The following is a 27,047-nucleotide window of genomic DNA, read 5'->3' as shown; positions in this document are numbered from 1 at the left end:
ATATATATATATATATATATATATATATATATATATATATATATATATATATATATATATATATATATATATATATATATATATATATTGAAGCCTAGTGGCCTGGTGGTTAGATCCTTGTGTGGCCTTTGGGAAGGCCACCATTAGTCCATGTTTGAAGCAGCTGTGGGCTTAAATAAATGGAGCAACTGAATATCAGTTTTTGTTTGTGCCTTCATAGCTGCTTCAGCCTTGAAGACAAGAAGAAGAAGAAGAAGAAGAAGAAGAAGAAGAACTACTACTAGGAAAAGTGGAAGCATTGCCACAGTTGTAGTAGATGCCCCCCCCATGTGCAAAAGTACTTGATGAAAATATTATAGACTGTATATTTTATTTAATTTTAATTATATTAAGATATATATAATATATATATTATATATATGTAATTGTAATAGCCACAGTGCCCTCTTAACTTTGTCGAATTCTTCGCGCTTTTTTGGATACGCTTGTCACTGCAAAGCACTTAAGATCCAAGTGCAAGAAATATGAAGATATTCTGATGTCCGGTAGCGGGAAACGAACCCGGGCCCCTAATCAGAACGAGGTACCATTGTCGACCTGACGACAATTATATATATATATATATATATATATATATATATATATATATATATATATATATATATATATATATATATATATATATATATATATATATATATATATATATATATGCATATGTATATATTTATATGCCTATATGTAAACCATAAATATTGTTTAATTTAAATTCACCATACCTTGGGAATAACTTGGCACCCAAAGGATTTTATAACTGGTAATTGTTTTTGTTACAAGCCAGGATTCAAACCTGCGCCCATGTTCTATAGGAACAGTGATAAATGGTTGACTTAAGCATTCGGGTGTCCCGATAGAAAATTGATATCGACTCTGCTTTACATATTCCTGTCGAGTTCAGATTATGTCTTTAGATGACAAAGCAGTTTAGTAAATTAAGGTAATTCTTGGTTAGGAGTGGGTAAGCAAAATAGGTGATCAGAAATGGATATTTAAAAAAATAGTTTACCAGCAATAGATATTAAAAAAAATAGGTTACCAGCAATAGATATTAAAAAAATAGGTTACCAGCAATAGATATTAAAAAAAAATAGGTTACCAGCAATAGATATTAAAAAAATAGGTTACCAGCAATAGATATTAAAAAAATAGGTTACCAGCAATAGATATTAAAAAAATAGGTTACCAACAATAGATATTAAAAAAATAGGTTACCAGCAATAATTATTAAAAATTGGTTACCAGCAATAATTATTTCCCGTAGGGGGTTATTGCCGACAGTGCACCTCATGCCATGCATTGTAGGCATTAATAAAGGTTCTTTGCAACGTCCCTTCGGCCCCTAGCTGCAATCCCTTTTATTCCTTTTACTGTACCTCCGTTCATATTCTCTCCTCCATCTTGTTATCCACCCTGTTACACCTTTCGAGCCTTTTACTCTCAATTTCCCTTTCAGGGCTGAATGACCTTATTGGGCCCAGTGCTTGGCCTTTGGCCTAAATGCTATGCCTTATACATGGAATATACAAAGTAGAAACAATGGCGTGGATTAGCAGGGATGATAGTGCGTGTAAAAAATGTCAGATAAACTGAACATATCTGATAAGCCCCAATCAGTTACGATGCAAGGCTCATCTTAAGCTACTGACATCCTCTGACGCTGTTAATTCAGCGGTGGTTTTTTTGGCTAGTTCAGTGGTTCTCCACCTGGGGGGCGCGCCACTCCAGGGCGGCGTCAGCAATTTCCAAGGTTGGGGGGAGCATTGAGCCATATGGAAAAATAAAACATTCTCTATTTTGTTGTTATTCTCTTAACAAGAGTCGCTGAGAAGCAGTGCCAAGTATCTCACTAATTCATTCCCAAAAGAATAAAAACACCCCTTCTCTTTTTTTTTTCCATTTTCCTTTAAATCTGGGAGGGAATTTAGTCATAGATGCAAGGGGGGCGTGGAGGAAGGACCAGCTGTTAGAGGGACGTGGTAAGAAAAAGATTAAGAATCACTAGTTCAGTCTAACATGTGCACCCCATCCAAGTTGACAGTTGGACGCGGAAATGAAGTATGTTAAGAAGGAAAGTGTAAACAGTTGGCCGCCTGTTGTGAAGTTAAATCCTATTATTGCAGCTCAGAGTCATTCTTTCACAGTTCCGCATACTTCTCACACTCATCCAGGTGGTATGTGTACCCAAACGGTGTGTTTGTTCAGTTAAGTTTTTCTGGTGTGCGTTCTGTTGCCCATATCGTAGATAAATTGTGCTGTAGTTAACCACTTCATTATGAAAGGGGTCAAATTTCAAAGTGTCGGTAAATATGTAAAACTATATTCTGTTAGTTACAGATTTTGTGGCTCGGGAAATTGTCTTTTAGTTTATCACATCATTAGTAAAGCATGTAAGAAACTTATTCTTTGCTATACCCTATCGGCTCCTTCATGGCGATTTAGGCGTTGTCCCCTACGTTGCCAAATGTACTTCTCTCGAGTTTTTAAAGGCCTACCCTTCCCATTTACCCCTTTTAATCCGTGCTTCTGTCAAAGAGGTTTAACCTCCTTGGCGTTTGTTAATGTCTCCTGGGAGCAGTATACTTCTGGGTGTTCCCTATTGCCTCGCTCGACACTCCTTCGAAAATATTTCCATTCTTCCAGGTCTCTGTTTTTCATATAGGCCTAATTGAATCTCTTTTTGGACCTTCCTTGTGATTATCTCACGCTACTGGACTTCCGCACTTTTAATTTACTTGTTTTTGTGTCAATTTACTGTGTATATATACAGTATGTGTCTATATATATATATATATATATATATATATATATATATATATATATATATATATATATATATATATATATATATATATATATATATATATATATATATATATATATATATATATATATATATATATATATATATATAGATATAGAGAGAGAGAGAGAGAGAGAGAGAGAGAGAGAGAGAGAGAGAGAGAGAGAGAGAGAGAGAGAGAGAGCTATTGGCATTTGAAAAGGATTGTGTGTGTAGACAGATAAGAGAGCGCAGCATAAATATACATAGGTTACACAAATAAGATTACCGGCAGCTATTTAATTTATCATCTATTCATAATATGGTCCTTCGTTTCTTTCCAGTAAGAGTATTCATAACATTTTTCTATTCATATATCTTCTTTTCCTTACAGACTTAGCTCCAGCTTTGCCATTTACTCGGAATATTTCATTTTTTTTTTCTTTGTTTTTGTATCAGTTTTTATCGTTATAACATACAAGATACCTTTGCATGAATGCCCATACCCGATGAAAAATATCTATTGTGTTTTAACGCGTCTTTGATTATATCAAGCGTTGGTACTTCCTTCCTTACATGAGTCTAAAACAGTTCTACGTAAAACGCTCTTGTCAATTTTGACCTCTGTCACGGTTCTCGGTTGATGCTTCTCCCGTTCCAGGAAAATTGCTGTGCCGCATCTCTCTTCCTATCTTTGCCTTCTTTGCAAATCCTGCTGATTGTTCTCTCCGGTATCATTGTTGCTTCTGAGGCGCGTTGCAGTGTTTTTCTGATATCCGCAATGGGTCCACGGTTTGCCTTTTCTTTAGAAAAGTACTTAACGACCCTATGAACGATTTCTCGAGCCTGTGGATGAAGATTAATGCGGGAATGAGGACCTCCTTCCATCGTTCCATGTTGTTTGTAAGGCGACAGACTCCTTAATGAGTCAGTGAGTGTTTTGACTGAACTTCCCTTGTGGAGGCACGGGCTGTTTGACATCTTTATGCCCTGAGGTCAGCTTAACACGTGAGAGAGGAACTGGCAGCGCTGGAAATTTTTTTTGTCACGTTTAAGAATAAACGTGTTGTTTTATTGTTGTTAAATGCTAGAAAATTACGAGGGACTTTAATAATTGGCAAAAATTAATTAGCAACCAATTATGTTTGTGTTGTATAACTTATGCTACCTTCATATACCATACAACGTGAGTGGGAATATTTGATGTGGCAGCGCCGGTCACCTCCCATGCCCTGCCCTTTTCGCCATGAAGGAGCCGATGGAGTATAGTTACAGATTTTGTGGCTTGTAAAATTGTCCTTTAGTTTATCACTTCCTTATAAAAGGGGGTCAGAATTTCAGAGTCAGTAACTAAGTATGTGAAGAAACAAATATTCTCAGTATACAGATTCTGGGTCAAAATTTCAGAGTCAGTAACTAAGTATGTGTAGAAACAAATATTCTCAGTATACAGATTCTGGGTCAAAATTTCAGAGTCAGTAACTATGTGAAGAAACAAATATTCTCAGTATACAGATTCTGGGTCAAAATTTCAGAGTCAGTAAAAAGGTATGTAAAGAAGCAAACATTCCCAGTATACAGATTTGTGGCCATTGCTACATTCCTGTTCTGAGCAGATGTTCAAGAGCTGAGCAGGGGAAGGTCAGCCGGTCAGTCGAAGCGCCAAGTAAATAATCCCTCGCTGTTATTTTCGTCTCCTTGCAGAAATGCTGCCCAAGGAACCGGGCTCCGGCAGGGTCCGTCACGCCAGTTGTAGCACCGTCAACAACCGCTTCAGGACCAGCCCCTGCCACATAGGAAGGCTGTCCCTTTCGACGAATTCCATCAGGCGAAAAATGATGGAAAGCGACGCCTTCGCGGGCGAGAGGACACAGAAAACGGGATCCGCAATGAAAATGGGATCCTTGCAGAAGCTGGGAACGAGGGGTAACGGCGTTATTGGTTACGTCCCCTGTGCGGAAATGCCCCAAGTCGCGGAAAATGTGAATGCGGAAAACGAACCAGTCGCTAGGGATAACCGTGTCGAAAGACCTGCGATAAATGAGGCTTGGATGAAGAATTATGTGGTCAGTGTTGAAACGGAGAAGATGCTCGGGAACAATAACGCAGAGGACTTATCGTCTCACGAAATACAACTGTGTCCTGGGAGAATAGAGCAGCCCCGTGATACCGCTGGACAGATGTATTCCTTCAAACCGGTAAGTCTTACTATCTGTTTTGTTTATTATTTGTATTTTATGCCGTGCCTTTAGGCAATTACAAGATGCATTCCTTCAAACCGGTAAGTCATATATTATATCGTTCCTTTAGGCAATGTCATTAGAATAAGATATATGGCTTTACGTGGTAGACGCTTTTATGCTGTTTATGAAGTTCATATCATTATGCATTCAGTTTCGTAATACATCTGACGTACTTGTGTGTATGTATAAACAGTTCGTGAGTTGTTGTTTTTACACATTGCGTGTGTCGTTTATTCTTTGATATTTTTTTTCAATCGTGACAAATTATTTGATTTCCAAATTATATTCGGCCTTTCCATAGATTGATTTGATAGATGGAGACCTGCTTGTGAAAGTTAGTATGTACTATATATTATATAGGCATATGTATGTATGTGTGTGTGTATATATATATATATATATATATATATATATATATATATATATATATATATATATATATATATATATATACACACACACACCTTTTCATTTGGAGTATAGAATATAAGATGTTAACTTCCGCTTCTCAATAAGTACTTTGTAATGAGGTTTCTCATAGTCTCTAGTCCTACCTTTACTAGCAAAAAGCACCCAAAGTCATCAGCACCTTTTAATATGGGTACATTGGTGTTTTGGAGAAGTCCAAAGACTTTCCCACCTGTGGAATCGAACTCCTGTTATTTCTCATAGATTGTGCTTGTGTTGGAACCATTTGAAAGTACTATTAGTGTTGTGAAATACTGGAAATATGAACATTTTAAAGAAAACTAGACTGTCCACGCCATTTACGTGAACCGCTTGTATCAGGGTCCCGCATTAATCTGTTATATTCAGTGAGGGATTTTGAGCAAAAAGTTCTCCCATACAACCACTAACACATCCTGATTGGCTCACATAAAGGTGTCCCATTTGGGAATACTCTTTTGTGGACCCTTCCACGGAGTGGCTGAAAGTCCCCTGCAAGAATCTTCAATGAGTTGTGGAGGAGAGGAGTAGCCTTTGATATGCGTAATGTTAGTTTATTAGGGCAGAATGAGGGCTTGTTGCGTAACTTTGTTTGTTGTTTGTGTGTGTTTGGAAATGTTTTTTTTTTTGTTAATTTTGGTCAGCTTTGTGTGTGCTTGTTCTGTTGTGGCCGAGTTGCGCCGTCTGACATGATGAGTGCTTATTGAGGTCTCTTAAAAGGTCTGTTGTTCATTTCTGCTGTAGGCTTATTTCTCTCTCTCTCTCTAACTATTTCGTATTAACCTTTACAAATGATTAGAGTTCAGTTTCTCTCTAATCCTTGAGTCTGTATAACCTTACAAATGATTAAAGCTTAGTTCTCTCTCTCTCTCTCTCTCTCTCTGTATTAACTTGATTAAACTGTTAAGGTTATATTTTTTATATATTTTGTTGATATATTCAATTATGTATCTGTGTTTTATTTTTGAAAATTTCTCAGTCTTCAAAGTGTACACTTGCTCCTTTATTGAACTTAGTAATCGCGAAATGAGTGTTTAGAGAATTTGAAGGTACTAAACGGGCTGTTTTTAAATTTAACAGTTATCCCCCAAATCTTTCTTAATGACGACTGATTCAGCTTTCGTGTACATTTGAATAAGTGTGTATTTCTGACATAATTGAGAGTCACATTTTTAAAACTAGTGACTCTCTTTTGAGAATTTCAGAATTATTTCTACCTTTATGAAACTTAACACTCAGATTTTATGTAATGTAACTGCTTTTATAGTTTCTGTAAAGAAAACTATTATGTTGTCTGTCCGTCCGCACTTTTTTCTGTCCGCCCTCAGATCTTAAAGAGAGGGAGAGGCTGCAATTTGTATGTTGATCATCCGCCCTCCAATCATCAAACACACCAAATTGCAGTCCTCAGCCTCAGTAGTTTTTATTTAAAGCAGTTAAAGTTAGCTATAATCGTGCGTCTGGCGACGATATAGGCCGTGGTTAAAGTTATATGGGCCGCGGCTCATACAGCATTATACCAAGACCACTCACGAAAGCTAGATCTGCTTTGTGGCCTTGATTATATGCTGTAGCGGGCTGTACAGAAAACCGGATTGCGCTGAAGTTCGCATTTTTTTTTTACTTGTTCCTTATCCAGATCGATGTTCGTGTGGAGAGGTCAGGTAAATGCTACGGAAGATCTGTCCGTAATCCTAAATAACCCCTGTCAATTGTTCATTTCTTTTACTGTAACCTTTTCCTATTCTCTTCTTCCATCTTACTTTCCACCCCTCTCCCTAACAAATTGATTCATGTAACTGCGAGGTTTTCCTCCTGTTACACCTTCAAACCTTTTCACCGGGTCAATTTGGCCCAAATTCTATCTTCTGTTTTGTTTTACCTGTTCATATTGAGTCGTTTTATTTTACCTGTCTATATTGAGTCGAACAATCTATTGTTTTATTTATCTCAAGTTGAAAGTGTATATTGAATGTAGTTGTGCTTTTTTATTTGTCTACCTTGTATTGTATAAACAATGCAGCTACACAGTTTGATATTGTTTCTCTATATTATTTTTTGCTACTTTTTATTTTTTTCTGTCTTCCTATGCATTTTCTTAGCAATTATTGCCGTTTTTGCTTTTTTTAAGAATTGTTTTATCAATCTTTTTGTCTACATTCTTAGAATATATGCAGTTATATTGTTGTCGATGTGTTTTTTGTTTTTATTTATTTATACATATTTTACTTTTATATTCAAGTTTTTTTCTGTCCTATTTATTTTCTTTCCAATTATTGCCATTATTGCTTTTTGAATTGTTTTATCAAGAGTTTTTTTGCCTACTTAAAATATATGTAGCCATATTGTCGATATGTCTGATTTTTTAATTTGTACATTTTTTGTATACGTGTTTTAAGCTTTTTTGTCGTGTTCATTTTCTTAACAATTAACTGCTGATTGTGTATGTAAGAATTGTTTTATCAACAATCTTTTTGTTCACATTCAATATATGCAGCCATATTGTCGATATGTCTGATTTTTTCAATTTTATACATTTTTTGTAGACGTGTTTTAAGCTTTTGTCGTATTCTTCCTTTTCTTTAACAATTAACTGCCGTGATTGTGTTTAAAGAATTAGTTTTTATCAACAATCTTTTTGTCTACATTCTTAGAATATATGTTAAAAAGCCATATTGTCAGATATGTCTGATTTTTCAATTTATACATTTTTTGTGTACGTGTTTTAACCATTTCTGTCGTGCTCTGCCTTTCCTTAACAATTAACTGCCGTGATTGTGTTTGTAAGAAATGAGAAAAATGTTTTATCAACAATCTTTTGTCTACATTCTTAGAATAAGTATGTAAAATATATTGTCGATATGTCTGATTTTTTAATTTATACATTTTTTGTATACGTATTTAACCATTTCTTGTCGTGTTCATTTCTTAACAATTAACTGCTGTGATTGTGTCTGTAAGAATTGTTTTATCAACAATCTTTTTAATTGCATTCTGAATATGCAGCTATATTATCAATGTGTTTTTAATATATACATTTTTGTATACTGTGTTTTTGCTTTCTGTCGTGTTCCATTTTAACAATTAACTGCCGGATGAAGTTCAATGATTGCTTTTATCAAGTCTCCTGCCTTTAAGTCTCATTGCTGTGTGCAGCCGTGTGTGTGCTTGAATTTCACTACGTCACCAGGTAATGCCTGGAGCCAGCTTTATATCTCTTGTGCTTGTATTGATTTTTCCTCCTCCCTCCCCTTCCCCTCCCCTTCCCCTCCCCTTCCCCTTCCCCCCCTCCCCTTCCTTCCTCCTCCTTCCTTCCCCTTCCCCTTCCCCTCCCCTTCCCCTCCCCTCCTCCCCATTTCTTCGCTTTCTGCGTTATGATGATGATGATGATGATGATGATGATGCTTCCCTCATCCTCATGTCGATCATGACCTTTGACCTTTCACCCTGTGCTTTCACCTTTCCTTTTTATTGCTATGCAAGCAGTAGACTTCGTTTGTTTGTTCGGCTTATTTGCGTCTGGTCGCCTTGCCAGACAGGTGTGCTTTGGTTTTTGCTTGCTTTTGGGGTTGTGAGATATTATTTTATATATATTTATATATATATATATATATATATATTTTTTTTTTTTTTTTTTTTTTTTTTAGGTTCAGGTTTTGTTCGAAGGTTCTGGTATCTCTATCGATATTCTGACAATTTCTTATTCCTGTTATAGATATCTTTGGATATTCTGATACTTTCTGCAGAGAATCTCTCTCTCTCTCTCTCTCTCTCTCTCTCTCTCTCTCTCTCTCTCTCTCTCTCTCTCTCTCTCTCTCTCTCTCTCTCTCTCTTTTAAGATTCAGATTTGTCCCGGCATTCGTGTTAGCTCTTGTTTAAGAACCCAGTTCGATTTCCAGAGAATTTTTTAGTGTTCCAGGACTCAAACTAAAGGCTGTATTCCATGATTTTTATATATTTTTAAACATATTCCAGTTTTTCCTGAGAAATTCCTATTCACACAGCGTTTTCTTCTGGAAGTTTCCAACCACACAGAGATTTTAATAAGACATTTAAACATTCTTTGTTTTTGCTCATAAATTCTAAGCTGTCTTTGAGGCATAGTGCTACCATTGGACGTTAGAACCTATTTTTGGCTTTTTTCAAAGTACCTCATGCGGTGCACTGTAGGCATTACTTAAGGTCCTTTGCAGCGTGCCTTCCATGGCACCTAGCTGCAACCCCTTTCGTTCCTTTTACTGTACCTCCGTTCATATTCTCTTTCTTCCATCTTACTTTCCTTAACCCTCTCCTAACAACTGATTCATAATGCAACTGCTTTGAGGTTTTCCTCCTGTTAAACCTTTCAAACCTTCTTAGTGTCAGTTTCCGTTTCAGCGCTGAATGACCTCAGTGTACCTAGCCTTTAGCCTAGATTCTATATTTAGTTCGATATTTTCAAAGTGAAAATTAGTTAGAATAGAGATTTTGACCCCAAAAATGAAAAAAAAAAAAATACCAGTTCCTCGCTGCTCGCTACATACATTGAATAGTTTTGGAATTTCTGTGTGGACATCTGAGCCGTTTTTCCTTCTTAATAACTTTGTCCACAATACTGCATTTTCTTGTGTCTGGGAGAAAGCCGGTTTTGTCTATTTCCAGACTGTGTCGTTTTGATCGTGAAATGATTTTACCTCGGTGAGCCTGACATTTTCTCTCTCTCTCTCTCTCTCTCTCTCTCTCTCTCTCTCTCTCTCTTATTTAAAAATGCTGCTCCCTATGATTTTATTTTCTCTCTCTCTCTCTCTCTCTCTCTCTCTCTCTCTCTCTCTCTCTCTCTCTTCTTTAGACTCTCTTTAGAAATACTGTTCCATATGATGTTATTTCAGCTCTCTCTCTCTCTCTCTCCTCTCTCTCTTTAAAAATGCTGCTCCCTATGATTTTATTCTCTCTCTCTCTCTCTCTCTCTCTCTCTCTCTCTCTCTCTCTCTCTCTCTTCTTTAGAAATACTGTTCCATATGATGTTATTTCAGCTCTCTCTCTCTCTCTCTCTCTCTATTCAAAAAATGTTGCTCTCTATGATTTTATTTCAACTCTCTCTCTCTCTCTCTCTCTCTCTCTCTCTCTCTCTCTCTCTCTCTCTCTTTAAAAAAAAATGCTGTCCCCTATGATTTTAATTTCTGACTCTCTCTCTCTCTCTCTCTCTCTCTCTCTCTCTCTCTCTCTCTCTTTAGAAATACTGTTCCCTCTCCCTTTTCAAAAACATTCCGTCACAATGCATTTCGCACTCGAATTTTTCACCGTTTTTTTCATCCCCTTTTGATATTTTTGCTCAAAAAGTGAACGTGGGGACGGTTTCTTGAACTTTGTTCAGGAAAAGTTCTTTTGCGAGATGAAAAAGATGCGTGTAGGGGATACTAGTGGAGTGCTTTTGAAATTTTCACAGAGGGAGAGACGAAAAATGTCTTTGGGAGCATGTGAGAGCACAATACGACCTTGGTCGTGCTTGCACTTCTGTTAATGGCGAAGCTGTTCAAAGCATTATTTTTGCCCGTTTGGTTTTGCGGTCATCGTTTTTGGAAAATAATGATGATTTATTATTATAATTATTATTATAATTATTATTTGATGATGATATTGCTGTTCAAAGCAGTATTTTTGTTTAGTTCTATGGTTGGCAATTTTGTAAAATGATGATGATTATTATTATTATTATTATTATTATTATTATTATTATTATTATTATTATTATTCTCTAAACAAAATGAGCAAAAAAGTATTTTAATCCTGTTGTTAAATTGAATTGAGTATAGAATTTTATTATTATTATTATTATTATTATTATTCTCTAAAAATGAACAAAAGTATTTTATTCCTGTTGTTAAATTAAATTGAATATAGACTTTGGTTATTGTTATTATTATTATTATTATTATTATTATTATTATTATTATTATTATTATTATTCTCTGAACAAAATGATCAAAGAAGTATTTTATTCCTGTTGTTGAAATGAATTGAATATAGAAATTAGGCCAAAGGCCAAGCACTGGGACCCACGAGGTCATTCAGCGCTGAAAGGAGGAAAACGACGCAGTTGCACTATGAATGAATTGCTAGGAGAGGTTTAAGGAGAGTAAGACAGAAGAGAATATGAAAGGAGGTACAGTAAAAGCAACGAAAAGGGATTGTGGCAGCTCCGGGCTCGTGGAAGTCACGCTGCAAAGAAATGTAACTAATGCCTGTTGTTGTGGCCTGGACTGCAAAATTAAGAACATTGCTTGCAACTAGAGCTGTTGCAGATGGCTGGAAATTTTCGCAGGAAATAAAACCGCTATAGAGCTTTCTTTCAGAGCTAGTTTTTCGCACCTGCCGTCGTCAGTGTCGTAAAGAAACGGACCATTTTTTTAAAGAGAAAATGGAAAATGAAAAAATGTTTCGTCTTGTTTCATAAGGTGCTGGCTGTGTAGGTAAGGTGTGAATGGGCTGGAATTAGCTTAGGGAAATGAGGAGAGAGAGAGAGAGAGAGAGAGGTGGGAAGTGGGATCCAGAGATTGAGAGAGAGAGCAAGGAAAGAAATATTGTTGCTGAGAGAGTGAGTGAGAGAGAGAGAGAGAGCAAGGAAAGAAATATTGTTGCTGAGAGAGAGAGAGAGAGAGAGAGAGAGAGAGAGAGAGAGAGAGAGCAGGTAGTTGTGTAGCAGCAGTTTAACTTTAAGGCCAACTTATTATACACTTGGAAATCTTCCTTCCTTTTGCACGCACCAGTTTTTTTTCCTTCTCTCTCTCTCTCTCTCTCTCTCTCTCTCTCTCTCTCTCTCTCTCTCTCTCTCTCTCTCTCTCTTCTTACATATTAACAGCCAAAGTTACTTTTACGGGTTTGAAAGTTTCTCCCAAGGTCTGTTTCCTAACCCTCTTCCCACCTACTAGTAGAGAGAGAGAGAGAGAGAGAGAGAGAGATAATTGTCGTCTGGTCGATTCCCGGACTCGAAATGTTTGTGTGCCTGTGTGAAATGGAGCCTTGACACCACTGTCTCCTGTCCCCGAATATCTGCCCTCTCTCTCTCTCTCTCTCTCTCTCTCTCTCTCTCTCTCTCTCTCTCTCTCTCTCTCTCTCTCTCTCTCTCTCTCTCTCCATCCGTGAAATGGGTCGTGAGTCATACAGTAAAAATGGTCATCCTCTTCTTGTGGAAATGAAAGTTTCCAGGACATTTCAAGATCGGACGCTCCCCGTAGGGGCAGTGCCCCCTTTCATTCCTTTTACTGTACTCCGTTCATATTCTCTTTCTTAAATCTTACTTTGCACCCTCTAATAACAATTGATTCATAGTGCAACTGCTATTGATTGATTCATAGTGCAACTGCTTTGAGATTTTCCTCCTGTTACATCTTTTCAAACCTTTAAATCAATTTCCATTTCAGCGCTGAATGACCTCATAGGTCCCAATGCGTGGCCTTTGGCCTAAATTTTATATTCTATTCTATAACTCAATGACCAAAGCATACTGACAGTTGTTACACGCGAATGAATGAAATCCCGAAATAGCAGTGAAACCTACAGCTTGCGAGTACAATTGTAACCCAAGCCGGGATTCAGAGAATTGTTTGAGTATCTTTCGCAAGTATCTCCCAGATCGGAATCCTGTCGAGAATTCCTAGTCACGATATTTCTCTCCAATGTTGGAATTATGCAAATCTAAGACACTTCAAGTTTATGCGCCGAAAGCGTCGTCCCTTGTGGCAGTTGCTTCAGAGAAAACTTATTGCAATGAAGAGAGATACGAGTACCCAGTAGACATCTGGGTAGTGCACCGCGTGACGTCATTGGACCTCACGCGGTGCACTGTAGGCTTTACTTAAGGGTCTTTTTGCAGCGTTCCCTACCATGGCCCGTAGCTGCAGCCCCCTTTCATTCCTTTTTACTGTACCTCCATTCATATTCTCTTTCTTCCATCTTGCTTTCCACTCTCTCCTAACAGTTAAATAGTACAGCTAAGAGGTTTTTCCTCCTGTTCCACCTTTCAGACCTTTCTACCCTCAAAATCCCTTTCAGAGCTGAATGACCTTAACGTCGTAGGTCCCAGCGCTTGGCCTTTGGTCTAAATTCCTAAATCCCATTCCATTCCATTCCCAGTTGATCTGTATAGGCGAAACATTGTCTGAATAAGATATCCGATATTCCAGTTTTCCAGGAACTCAAGCCCCCTCCCCCATCCCCCTCTTCCGGAATTGCTTGGCGATACATTGCTCTCTCTCTCTCTCTCTCTCTCTCTCTCTCTCTCTCTCTCTCTCTCTCTCTCTCTCTCTCTCGGCATCGTTAGTCAACGGACGTGGCACTCTATTGCAAACTCCTTACTTTATTCGCTCGTCGGGGCCAGGGCAAAACAAGTAATTGAAGCTCTCTCTCTCTCTCTCTCTCTCTCTCTCTCTCTCTCTCTCTCTCTCTCTCTCTCTCTCTCTCTCTCAGCGAGTGACTTTTTAAAAGGGGTGCCTGATTCGAGATACACTTGATTGAGAAGTGTAATACGGCATTACAGGAGTTTTAAGCACGATATAGGAATTACGGTATGTCTATATCTGTATCTATATATATATATATATATATATATATATATATATATATATATATATATATATATATATATATATATATATATATATATATATATATATATATATATATATATATATATATATATATATATATATATATATATATATATATATATATATATAGCCTAAAATATTCCCACTACAAACCCTCTGACTCCAGCAGGGCCATGTGTCCCGTCGTGTCCCACACGGTGCATGGAATGTGCGGCGGAGGACTGATTCTGAAAATCCCGCGATCAGTCGTATTTCAGTGGCCGGATCACTCGCTCTTAGCTGGATGTGGGAGGGTAGATTTGGGACGCCGTGATGTTTGTGTTTCGATTTGCTGCTTGTGTGTGTGTTTGTGTAGCGTTGTGATTTCTGAGAAAGGGAGGTCTGGAATGGATATTTCTCTCTCTCTCTCTCTCTCTCTCTCTCTCTCTCTCTCTCTCTCTCTCTCTCGTCATACTTACATTGACACTCTCTATCTCTCAGGTTCTTTCACTCATATGCTCTGTGTGTGTGTGTGTGTGTGTATGTCTCTCTCTCTCTCTCTCTCTCTCTCTCTCTCTCTCTCTCTCTCTCTCTGAAAAAAAGCAAAGCGCGCCAAACGATCACGTAGACACCACCTATAACACAAAAAAAATTGCAAGGAGTTCCCGTTAAACGCTCGGAACTCGAAAACACTAAGGTTGCGAACTGCCATTTCATGAGGCGGCGAAGAACGGTTCAGCGGAAACTGCAGAAATAAAATTAAATAAGAATTGTTATAATGAAAATCATTGTAATTAAAGAAATTGATGAAAATCATTGTAATTAACGCTCTATAGAAAGACGGAATATTAAAAGTGATTCTCGTAGAATCTTTCCTTATCACGAAGAAGTCCATCATTTTCGTGTCCTCTCGCGTCTTATCGGAACAGTCTGACCTGACAACAGCCGTCCAGTGAATGTTTAACACATTGTCTAGTCCACCGCAAACATTCCTGTATATATGATATATAATAACTTAGTGTAATTCATGTACTGTATCAAACGCGCATTTTTTATGTGGCACGTGTTTATCTATCAGAGATTTGACCTCGGGCTTAGCAGATCTGCCTACTAGTTTTTGTCCGATTTCTGTTTTTTTATCTGCCCAGTTTTTCTTGACTCTTGAAATATGGTTCTGTTAAGGATAGAATCATGAATGAAGGCACGTCGACCTGTGTAGTGTTAAAAACTACAGTATATGCCAAGGTTAATTTGCAGTTTTTATGATTTGATATACTTTAAGAAATGTATATTCATCTAAACCTATTCAATATTTTGCCTTTGATTTCATTTGCTCTTTTGCATTCTGTCGTCTTGCTAAAAAAATATGCTTACTGCATAGTTCTATTACTTTATCCTTAAAAACAAAACAACTAACAAAGCTTTTTCTGCCAGGAATTGGAAAACTGCAGTTTCTGCAAAATTGTCGAAATTGAGATCTGCCACCTATTGGGCTCGTAGAACACTAATGCACAAGTTACTGCAGTTTCAGAATGATTCTTCAGTACTTTCCACGCGTATTTAGCGGGTCCGATTTGCAGTATCGTGCAAAATCAGTAGTAAGGCATGGGAAAACTGCAGTATCTACCATTTTTCTCAGTTTTGTATTTTTGCAGATATTGCAGTCTTCCATTTTACGGCAGCGTTGTGAACAAGGTGCAAATTATTACTATGATTTTGTCAGACACATTCTTTGCATTTTGAATCCTATATTAATTAGTCACGTTTTAGTCATTAGATTCCCTTTACTTGTGTTTCAATTAGTGGTGTGCTTGTCCTTTACAACCTGAAAACAATAATGCAGAATTCATCACATGTATGAATGAGATTACTGTATGTATTGCAATGTCGTTAGATAGATACCTGTATATGATGCAATTGCATGGATGTTGTTTAGATTTAATAATTGTTGATCTTGAATATTTTCATAATGCAAGAACGTTATACTTTGGGTTAGACTTTTAAATTATTTAATCATCTTAGCGGTTTTGATCATACTCTATTGGATACGAAGTTCACAAATTACTTTAAACCCCTGACTCTAGCCCTCCCCTTTATTATTTTATTTTAAATTTGTATCTCTGCCCGCTGCTAAATCAAGTTCCCGAGTTGCCCATCCCTTCGTATAAACAAGATAATTGAATATCACAGCCATGACACCCCCTTCCCCCCCAAACCCCAAGACTTCATGAAGATCATATGAAGAGCTTACGCAATCCGGGTCAGAAGTCATTGCATATCGGAAATGAATGAATTCCTGACCTTCACAGCAGAGGAGGTCATCGATGCCAAATTATATGAATTCCTGACCTTCGTAGCATTGAGAGGTCATCGACGCCTGATTATTAAAACAGGTGGTGTCGTATTGAAAGTGGGGAATGTCAGAATGTTTGGTATAAGGCTTCGGAACTGCTCGTGTTTTGAAGACTTATCTTGACAAAGAAAACATTGTGTTGGTCTGATGAATCAGGTGGTTTTAATTAGTATACAGAATTTTCTGTATTTCCCCTTACCTTCTGTTACCCGTAGCGCTATCAGTGCACCCCACGGGGTTAACTGTAGGCATTACTAAAGGTCCTTTGCGGCGTTCCTTCGGCCCCTAGCTGCAACCCGTTCCGTTCCTTTCACTGTACCTCCATTCATATCTTTCTTCCATCTTACTTTCCTTAATCCTCTCCTAGCGATTGATTCATAGTGCAGCTGCGAGGTTTTCCTCCTGTTACACCTTTCAAACCTAACTACTCTCAATGTCCGTTTCAACGCTGGATGACCTCATAGGTCCCAGTGGCTTGGCCTTCGGCCAGTACTCTACATTCCATTCCATTCCTCCTTCTCTTACTTCCTAATGAACACCATGTCCTTTGGAAGCTTGAATTTCGTGTCAATGGCCCCTGTGGTGGGCTTGTCTCATATGAGTAGGCTCCATCTTCTGATTAATAATAATAATAATAATAATAATAATGTGTGTGAAGATATTGTTTCAGTGTCTGTGTCTTGTGGGGACAGTTTGTGAGGATCGGATTTCTGCCGCTGTCCTACGAGAGCTGATAGTCAGCTCAGTGGTCTGGTTAAACTATTTTAATAATAATAATAATAATAATCTGCTGCTACTATTGGCGTCGTGGTAGTTCAAGAAATGTATTAAAAGTCGAAGGCTTCTATACTCAGCATCAAGTTTATCAGTAGAGGAACAAAATGCTTATTGTAAATGATTTTTCATGGTAACTGGGTAATCTTGTACAAATCGCTTTAGCACATGTGATTTGAAAAATGTTAGCTTTTATAGTCCACGTTCATTACTGCTATTATTACTACTACTACTATTTTATCATCATCTTCTTCTTCTATTTTATCATCTTCTTCTTGGAAAGAAAGATAAAGAAACTTCAATTCATAGCCACTGAGAAACCCATTTCCCGTTTTCTCATTTCCTCATCTTACTCAGTAAGACGAGGAGGTAATGAGAGAATCCACACAACGTGATAAAAAACAATAATAAAATAAAGAATTGGAGTAAAAGGAAGATGAATGAGAGTGAAGGATTTGAAAATCGGAGGAAGGAAGGAGGTATCGGTCCTCTGACGAAGGTCCGAGACCCTGGTTTTGATTAAGGAAGACTTTAAAGGCTAAGCGAAGACTGGATAACGGAAGGATTGGAGCAAGGAAGGGCACGTTGTTGGAGGGTGGGGAGGGGGCGGGGAGATACAGCTAGGGGGCAGCTTTTGAAGGATTTCGTTATCGGAGAAATAGAGCTTTGAAGGCTTAGCGCCAGCGAGAAGCGAGGGTGGTTCGGAAGATTCGAGCCGTGAATGGTTTCTGGGGAAGGGGTTCGAAACTTCGAACAGGACAAGAGAGGATTCGTTTAGATCTGAGCAGGGGAAAGGGATCGAAGTGTTTGAGTTTTGAAAGTGGCGCGAAATGTCTTGCGTAGCTAGGAAAAAGGTTCGGTGGAAAAAGGCGCGAAACGTCTTAGCTAAGAAATATGTTCGGTAGAAAATGGTGCGAAACATCTTCATTAAGAAAAAGGACGAAACATCTTTGCTAGGAAAAAGGTTTGGTGGAAAATGGCGCGAAACATCTAGGCTAGGAAAAAGGTTTGGTGGGAAATGGCGCGAAAATCTAGGCTAGGAAAAAGGTTTGGTGGAAAATGGCGCGAAACATCTAGGCTAGGGAAAAGGTTTGGTGGGAAATGGCGCGAAACATCTAGGCTAGGAAAAAGGTTTGGTGGGAAATGGCGCGAAAATCTAGGCTAGGAAAAAGGTTTGGTGGAAAATGGCGCGAAACATCTAGGCTAGGGAAAAGGTTTGGTGGGAAATGGCGCGAAACATCTAGGCTAGGAAAAACGTATGGTGGAAATGGCGCGAAACCTTTTAAGCCAGGAAACAGCTTGGGAGGATCGAAACATTATTTCTTTCTGCATTTAAATAAAATAATAAACGTGAAAACTCTTGGACGATACAAATCCAAAAAGAAATACCCTTTTAAACGCTAGCAACATTGCAGATACTAGTAAACATTCTCACGACCCAGCGCAGTTCAGTTACTGCAAAATTATGTTGAAGCGTTAACGGGTTGACATTGATGTCGTACTATAAATGAATGCTGACCACCGGGAGTCCCTCCTCTCGTCACTGCAGCTGAGACCTGCCAATGAGAGTGACGAGCGTTTCGTTAATAGTTTGATTGATATGCATCACTCTGTCCACATCTGTCGTGAAGACAGAGGTACAGATGATTAAGTTTTAATATTTATTTTGTTTTATATAGGTTTTCAATTTACTGCTTCAAAGTTTCTTAGATATTTGTCGGTGGTTGTGATGTAAATAAATGTTCTTGTGGTATTCAGGCTTTGGCTGGCACTTTAGTGTTTTTAAATTTTTACCAAATAGTTTGGTTGATGTTGCAAATGATTTTGGCATCTTGTAGTTTGTTCTGCAACAACTTGTTCCTGCTTTGACACTCCTCCCCAAGATCCTGTCCCCTAAAAATTCAGAATATTGACCTGATTTGCCTAAAAGCAATAAAAACTGAAAAACGAAGATAAACCAAAACAGAAAAGCCTTGGCCACCTCAAGATCAAAGTCCTCTCTAAAATTCACAGTGAATATTAACCTATATGTCCAAAAAAAACAAAGATAAGTAACTGACTAATAAATGCCATCTGGGACGTCGAGTGCCCTACCCTTGAATTATACGGATATGCGAGAATGCATTCTGAAACTGCAGCAACTTGTGTACAAGTGTTTCACGAGCCCAGTAGGTGGCATGTCTCAATTGCGACAATTTTGCAGATACTGCAGTTTCCATTTTAGGGCAGAATGTATTTGTGGCCAAAAAGCTGTTGTTTGTTTACTTTAGCAATTTATAATAGATTTTTTCATACCTTGATGTTACTAAACGTTTTTATTCGATATTATAAAGTAAAATTCATAGGTATTAGATTCCCTTATAGGCCTACTTGTTATTGCACACGCGCGCAAGCGAGAACACGCACGTACACACTCAGTCTTGATTGAGCTGTTTCAAGGGTAAGCTGCTGGAAGCATTTACACATTTCCTCTAGCCTGAAGTTATTATTGAAAGACTGAGGCAAGCACCGCTCGGAGTAATGGCTCGGTTTGATTTATGGGTGCCGGAGAAGGGGGCCAAGAACTCTGGCATAAATCATACACGTGCTGAGAGAGGCAGAGAGAGAGAGAGAGAGAGAGAGAGAGAGAGAGAGAGAGAGAGCTAGCTGAATGTTTGAGTGATAATGGTACTTATAATTTTACTGACATTGTTAACATTTGTATTCTTTGTGACGTTGTACTAATAATAAATATATATATATATATATATATAATATATATATATATATATATATATATATATATATATACATATATAAATGAAGGTTTATCTAAGTATGGCTATATTTAATTAATCTCTACCTTGAGTCACCCTCCAGTATAAACCAGTACGTAGGTGTTACTCATCTCTCGTAACCAGCGCAGCTGAGAGGATACTGAACCGTTTTCCTTGCCATATCCAATATTATTATTATATTTCATCAAGCAATGCATTATTATCATTATTATTATTATTATTATTATTATTATTTAAGCAAGCAATGAATAATAAGCAAGCAATTAAATATGCATTACTTTAAATCTCGTGGTTCATGATGAACGTCATTCTCTCTCTCTCTCTCTCTCTCTCTCTCTCTCTCTCTCTCTCTCTCTGAATTCTGCTTTCGTGCTTTTGCGAGCTTTCTGTTTCCCCTTCCACACTTGCCAAGCAAATAGAATGGGAAGTCATTTCAATATGGCTTTTACTCTTACCCCCTCTGCTTGCTGGCGGCAGCAGCAGCAGCAGCAGCAACATGTTGCTTGCAATAACACTAATGCACGTTTGGTTCTTTATTTTTGCGTTAGGCGAAAGTGCTTTTTGTTGGGTTTCTTTGAATGCATTTTTTGTTGTCATTTTCTAATGGATCTTTTATTCATGCGCGGGTGCGATGTCTTTTTTTTTTATTTACAATTTTACGTCTGTGCTATGCTAGCTTTTGTTTTAATTAATTTGCCCTACGTGAACAACCATAAAGAAATGAGTGAAATATTGGTAAGTTTGTCTAAAATGGCTTAATTCCCCTTTTATCAGTCTGATATTAAGAAAAACTATGATTTGCTAGAGTATTATAAAACGTTCAACTCTAGGACTGAAAGAAAATCATAAAAATGTTCTGGTACGTCAGGGATCGTTCTGTAATATAATTTGATGAAAGTTGATACCTATTGGGCAAGGTGGTCTAGTGGAAATTTGGATGCCAGTTTACATTTTATTTCTAAACCTATTTGTCTTTTAAATTCCGTTTCTTTTAATCTTGGTAACGTGACTAATTTCTTCATTAATCACTCAAACTATTTCATTATAGGTTCGCGAGATGGGTGTATGTAATATCTCTCTCTCTCTCTCTCTCTCTCTCTCTCTCTCTCTCTCTCTCTCTCTCTCTCTCTCTCTCTCTCTCTCTCTCGTGTGGCCTTTTGGCTAGTGTTACCGCGTTACAGAATTGCTGGCAACTAGCACCTGTTGCGGGTTGCCAATTTGCTGTAAGAGATTGCTCAATAGGTTGGTTTACTTGTGTGTTCGGTAATTTGGCTTCCAAACTGCATAAAAGGATCACTAAAATAATGCGTATTCAGACATTTAAATTAGAAGAAATGATTTAACTTCAGTAAAGATGTCGCCGCCACGTGAAATAGTTTGAATTTCTCAAAATCATCCCGTACGCAGTTGCCTGCAAGTGCGCTTTTCGAATATATATAGATGCTTTCCTGGTACATGTACTGTGCGGGATTTTAATAAGCTCATCTGTCAAGCTTTCAGTCAAGAAGGTATGAAAATATTCCAAGGAATTACGCGTCAAGTGTAGTGGTGTTTCTCAACGCTCCATCATAACTGTTGTCAGAATGTGTGGCATCACTTCGAGCGGGTGGGCCGGGATGGGGTACGGGTGGTGATTATGGCAGGGTGGAAGGGTAAGACGAAAGGGGCTTTACGTCCTAATCTTTGCCCCATGCAGCTGCTAGATCTGTTAGAACCAGTTTGAGCGCGAGGAGCGCCGTAAGGTGCTTTATAGCCCATCCATTCAAACGATACAGGCAGTTCTGTTGATTTCCCCTGTGAGACAATACAAGTCTTGAGTTCAGTTTAAGACTCACTCACTCTCTCTCTCTCTTGACTTGGAATATATTCCAGGGCATTGTGTGTTTGACACTTCTGGAATGCGAGGGACTCTGTAATCAAAGAGTGATCGTAGAACATCTGAAGAAGTACTGAAGATTTTGTCAAAGTGTTCGTTTTTTTAAAAAATCGGGAGAAAGAATCTTTAGGTCTGTGGAAATCTACAGCTCAAGATGGTGAGTTTTTATACGTATTTTTTTACTTTATAAGGATTGTAGTTTTGGAAATGAAACTGTTTGTTATAGTATTTGTTTTCTGAAAGCGCGCATCCAGATAAGTTAGATAAGCAGGAAGTATCGAATCCCATCCGCTAAATATAAACTAAAAGATAATATTGGCAATTATAATATATAATATTATACGTATTATATGTATATATACAGTATATATATATATAATTATATGTTATATATATATATACAGTATATAATATATATAATAATGTATATATAAGGAATGAAAACGTTATCATGGAACTACATAATCATATTTTTTTCATCTGATATATATATATATAATATATATATATATATATATATATATATATATATATATCTATCTCATATATATATATATATATACGGCCATGTGTTTGTGTGTGATGTAATATATTGTGTGACTGTCTAAGAATATGTCATCCATCAGCAGCGAATACAAATACCTTCACCTGAAGTAACGAAGCGCACTCCCCTGAATTTTCCTGTACACAAATCAGCCAAGTGTTTTATATTTAGTATTGATTATGACCAGGTCGATCGCGATGTCTCTCTCTGGGGTAGATGAATGGGCCTGTTGCCAGCCCTAAGGTCTTATTATTAAGAAATCCTGAAAGTTTGTAGAGTTCTTGATTATATTTTATATATAATTATGAGTTTGCTTTTGATATCGAGGATTTTTTTTTTTTTTTAAGCGTTTCGAGTAGGTGGAGGTATTCATTAATGCTTCTATATTTCTAGTTTTGTTTTTTATATATTATGTTGACGTGTATTGATGTGGTAGAATTCATCAAAGGGTTAATAATGAATATATGTACACCAATATATATATATGTATGTGTATATATATATATATATATATATATAATATATATATATATATATATATATCTTTGTAATTTACCACAGCTTATAAAAGTGCAAAGTTACCGTTTAAGTTTAAAATTGTTACATTATTCAACAGCAGTATTCTCCATGTGGGCATACTATTGCATAACTGACGTAACTCTGTGTGCACAGCTGTGATGAAACCACATGAAATGTACTGAATAATAAAAACAAGGCTTTTTTTCTTTACATGCCCGAAATACCAAGTCTCTCTGAAGATATGACTCAAATACTACCACTTTTTTGGCATTATCCTTCTGCAGGGCCCACGCTCGCACGTAAGTGTGGCTTCAAGGCTGAACTTAATCTGACAATGGGCAGGTTTAAAATGCAAATGATATTTCCTTCGATCTAATCACGTGTGTGATATGTATTCAAGGATGACTGTTAGTCGACCACGCAGCCCGAATACAGTGTTGGGGATAAACGCCGTGATACTGAACACGGTAATTGCTGTGATGCTGAACAGGGATTATGCGTTAGGCTGATGTTTCTGGAACACTGAATATTCGGGATACTGAACAGGGATTTTGCGTTAGACTGATGTTTTCGTGAACACTGAAGAGTAGGGATACTGAACATAGATTTTGCGTTGATCACATGCTCCTCTCGAACACTGGAGAGAGGGATAATTGAACAGGATTTATAAGGACTGATGTTTCCCGGAACACTGAAGAGTAGGGATACTGAACAGGGATTTTATATTAGGCTGATGCTTCCCTGGACACTGAAAAGTAGGGATACTGAACATAGAATTTGCGTTAGACTGATGTTTCCCTTAACACTGGAGAGTAGGGATACTGAACAGGATTTTCCGTTAGGCTGATGTTTCCCGGAGCACTGAATGGTAGGGATACTGAACATGGATTTTGCGTTAGGCTGATGTTTCTCGGAACACTGAAGAGTAGGGATTATTGTGATGCGCCGATGTTCCTTATTGCGCAATCAGATCTTTTTGCCTGGTGGTTTGAATAATGGCAAACGGAAGTTCATAGTAAAATTTGGTTTCACTGGGAGAGGTTTTAGAATCTTGAAGTATTTGGAGTGATTTTTGGACACAAATATTTTATAACTTGGTGCGTCCTAGATGACCTCGTATATATGTTTACAGTATATATATGTGTGGGTGTGTGTGTGTGTGTATGTGTTCAAGTATGTTGAATGCACAGCTGTTCAACAAAGAAGTAGATTTCCAAGATTTTAATCTGCCTCTAAAACTCCATTCCAAAGGAGGCAATTGCTCAAACTTATTTTATGGCCCCCAATTATTTTACCCCCGAATTATATTCTTGGCTTGAGAGGTTGATTGACGATGGGAATTTATCATGCCTCCTTATGAAGGCGGACCTGGAATTTATTAGGCACTGAGATTATAATTTATTCTGCAAAATTTATATATATATATATTTATTTATTTATTTATTGAACCTCCTTGGTTTACTTGGTTTAATATTGTACCATGCTGAATTTTACTGTATTATGGACTCTCTCTCTCTCTCTCTCTCTCTCTCTCTCAAGACCTCCGATAATATTGGTCCTTGGGCCCTGTCAAATGGTATTAAACCACCTTGCTTTCCTAATGTTATAGCACTGTACCATGCAGAATTTGACTCTCTCTCTCTCTCTCTCTCTCTCTCTCTCTCTCTCTCTCTCAAGGGGTATGTCAGTATGTTGCTAAGTACTTTCGTAACGAGAATGATGTGGAAAACTGATGGAATTTTAATGAGTAATTGATAAAAAAAAGTCTGTCAAGAGAAGTATTCATGAGAATTGTCATCCAATAAAAATACGCTCCGTAGGGGAACTAGTGCCGTCAGTGCACCTCATGCAATGCACTGTAGGCATTACTTAAGGTTCCTTTGCGGCGAGCCTTCGGCCCCTAGCTGCAACCTCATTCATTCCTTTGACTGTGCCTACAGTCGTATTATCTTCCATCTTGCTAGGCCTATCCACCCTCTCCTGACAACTGATTCGTAGTGCAACTGCTTTGAGGTTTTCCTCCTGTTAAACCTCTCAAACCTTTTACTGTCAGTTTCCGTTTCAGCGCTGAATGATCTTATAAGTCCCAGCGCTAGGCCTCTTGGCCTAGATCTTATGTTTATTCTATTCTCGATAGAAAATACGCGCAAACGCAATTGAAATCGATCCAGCCACAAGTGAATATCGCCTAGATACGAGAGAGAGTTGTGCCACAGACCCCACACTCAGTTTTAATCACAGGAGCCAATACGGCTATGTGTGTGTGTGTATTCAGAGCCCCTTTGATAACTCGCCCTGGGCTATGAATAACACTAAACATGGTTCCTTTTGTCTCTGGGAATATTAATCCTCCGTTGCACTTTCAACACAGACTGGGAAAAGGGTAGCGAGGAATTTTTTGGGTCATTTTTTTGCTTTTTATTCCACATACTTTTTATACATTTCACGGATCCTTTCATTATGTTAGTGCACCTCATGCGGTGCACTGTAGGCATTGTTTTTCTTTTCAGGGTGCTTTTTATGGCCCCTAGCTGGAACCCCTTTCCTTCCTTTTACTGTAACTCCGTTCATAGTCTCTTCCTTCCATCATACTTTCCACCCTCTCCTGACAATTGATTCATAGTGTAACTGCTTTGAGATTTTCCTTCCTGTTACACCTTTCAAACCTTTTCCTGTCAATTTCCGTTTCAGCGCTGAATGACCTCATAGGTCCCAGTGCTTGGCCTTTGGCCTAAATTCTATATAATTCAATTCGAATGTTCTCCGCTGGCCTCTCCAAAGAGGTGCCCAGGCAAGTTGCACCGCGGGTAGAACTTGCAAACAAGCAACATACACACCAAAGCAAAATGTCACTTGGAAACTCTTCAAAGTTTAACAGCCATTCAAGTGTTAAGTTGTTGGAAAACAAGTTCTTAAATGTATTTGAGGATAAAAACATCTCATTATTCTTCATTTCTTTCTTCAGGGTCGAATGAGAGAGATTATTGATGAAGAGTGATTTCTGTTATGTTACCAGTTTATTTTTCATGTTCGACATTCTCAGTGATATATATATATATATATATATATATATATATATATATATATATATATATATATATATATATATATATATATATATTATATATAATTTCCTAGCTGAATATTACCGCTAAGAAGCAGTCTTGTTCAGGCTAAGCTCGACCATCTTTTTTTTTTTTCGGCTCGAACAGGAAGAAGATTATCCTGTTTTCTTTATTGTTTTTTAACGGTACTTACTGTCTTGAGTCCGTTATCCAAGGATTTCGTTGAGTATATCCTATATAATTGGTAGCTTTCTCTCCATCCTCGCCCAACAATTGATTCGAAGTGCAGCTGCGAAGGTTTTGCTCCCAGTTACACCTTTCAAACCTTTTTCCTGTCAATTTCCGTTTCAGCGTTGAATGGTCTAAATTCAATTCAGTTAATCAAGAAGAAGAGCATAAAATTTTCATAGCACAGAGAGAGAGAGAGAGAGAGAGAGAGAGAGAGAGAGAGAGAGAGAGAGAGAGAGAGAGAGAGAGAGAGTAGGCCTACTTGATATTCAGCGTCAAGTCAACATGAAACAAGATTTATGCATGAGGCAAACTCCTCATTGTGGGAATTTGAATGGAACGTGGCTGTGTATTTTTATAGTTGATGTTCATCTGATTTAATATTTCACCAAGAGAATTTTGAGTCTCGATTACTGACCTTAGTCTAAGAACTACGGAGAATGTAAATATAAAAGGAAGTACGTATGTTACTCAATACTTTGTGACCTTCAAGAGATTTCATAGTTTTGCGTGCGTCTCATGTTGAAGAGCTCGGTGCGAACGTTGTAATTTTGCTCTTAGACTTGTCATTATCGTCACATTCCTGTCTTGATAACGCTTTGTACTGCCTGTGGTCATTAAAGTAATTGAAAGGGTAGTAGCGAGTCATTTTCCAAGTGAGTTACAAAAGTACCAACTTGGTGTAATCTCGTCTGTGCTACTTTGGCTTGTTTATCTAAGCGTCACTAACTCAGAGGTGCTTTGTAGTACTATACATGGTGGGAGCTCCTTGGGACACCTTGTTTGGTACTATCCCCTCGTGGATCAAAGTATTACTG

The 27,047-nt window shown here is 37.7% G+C and overlaps 1 protein-coding gene across 1 annotated transcript in view; it reads left to right on the top strand.

Annotated features, from left to right (window-relative positions):
• The window catches only part of LOC136855531 (uncharacterized), a 106,832-nt gene that overhangs the window by 24,452 nt on the left and 55,333 nt on the right, over window positions 1-27,047 (top strand). The window contains exon 5 of the mRNA XM_067132654.1: window positions 4,544-5,037. Coding sequence (XP_066988755.1) covers window positions 4,544-5,037 — 494 coding nt within the window. The remainder of the gene's footprint in view (window positions 1-4,543; window positions 5,038-27,047) is intronic.

This window comes from Macrobrachium rosenbergii, chromosome 31 (genome assembly GCF_040412425.1).
Source record: "Macrobrachium rosenbergii isolate ZJJX-2024 chromosome 31, ASM4041242v1, whole genome shotgun sequence".
Lineage (NCBI taxonomy): Eukaryota > Metazoa > Arthropoda > Malacostraca > Decapoda > Palaemonidae > Macrobrachium > Macrobrachium rosenbergii.
This window is presented reverse-complemented; position numbering and strand designations above follow the sequence as displayed.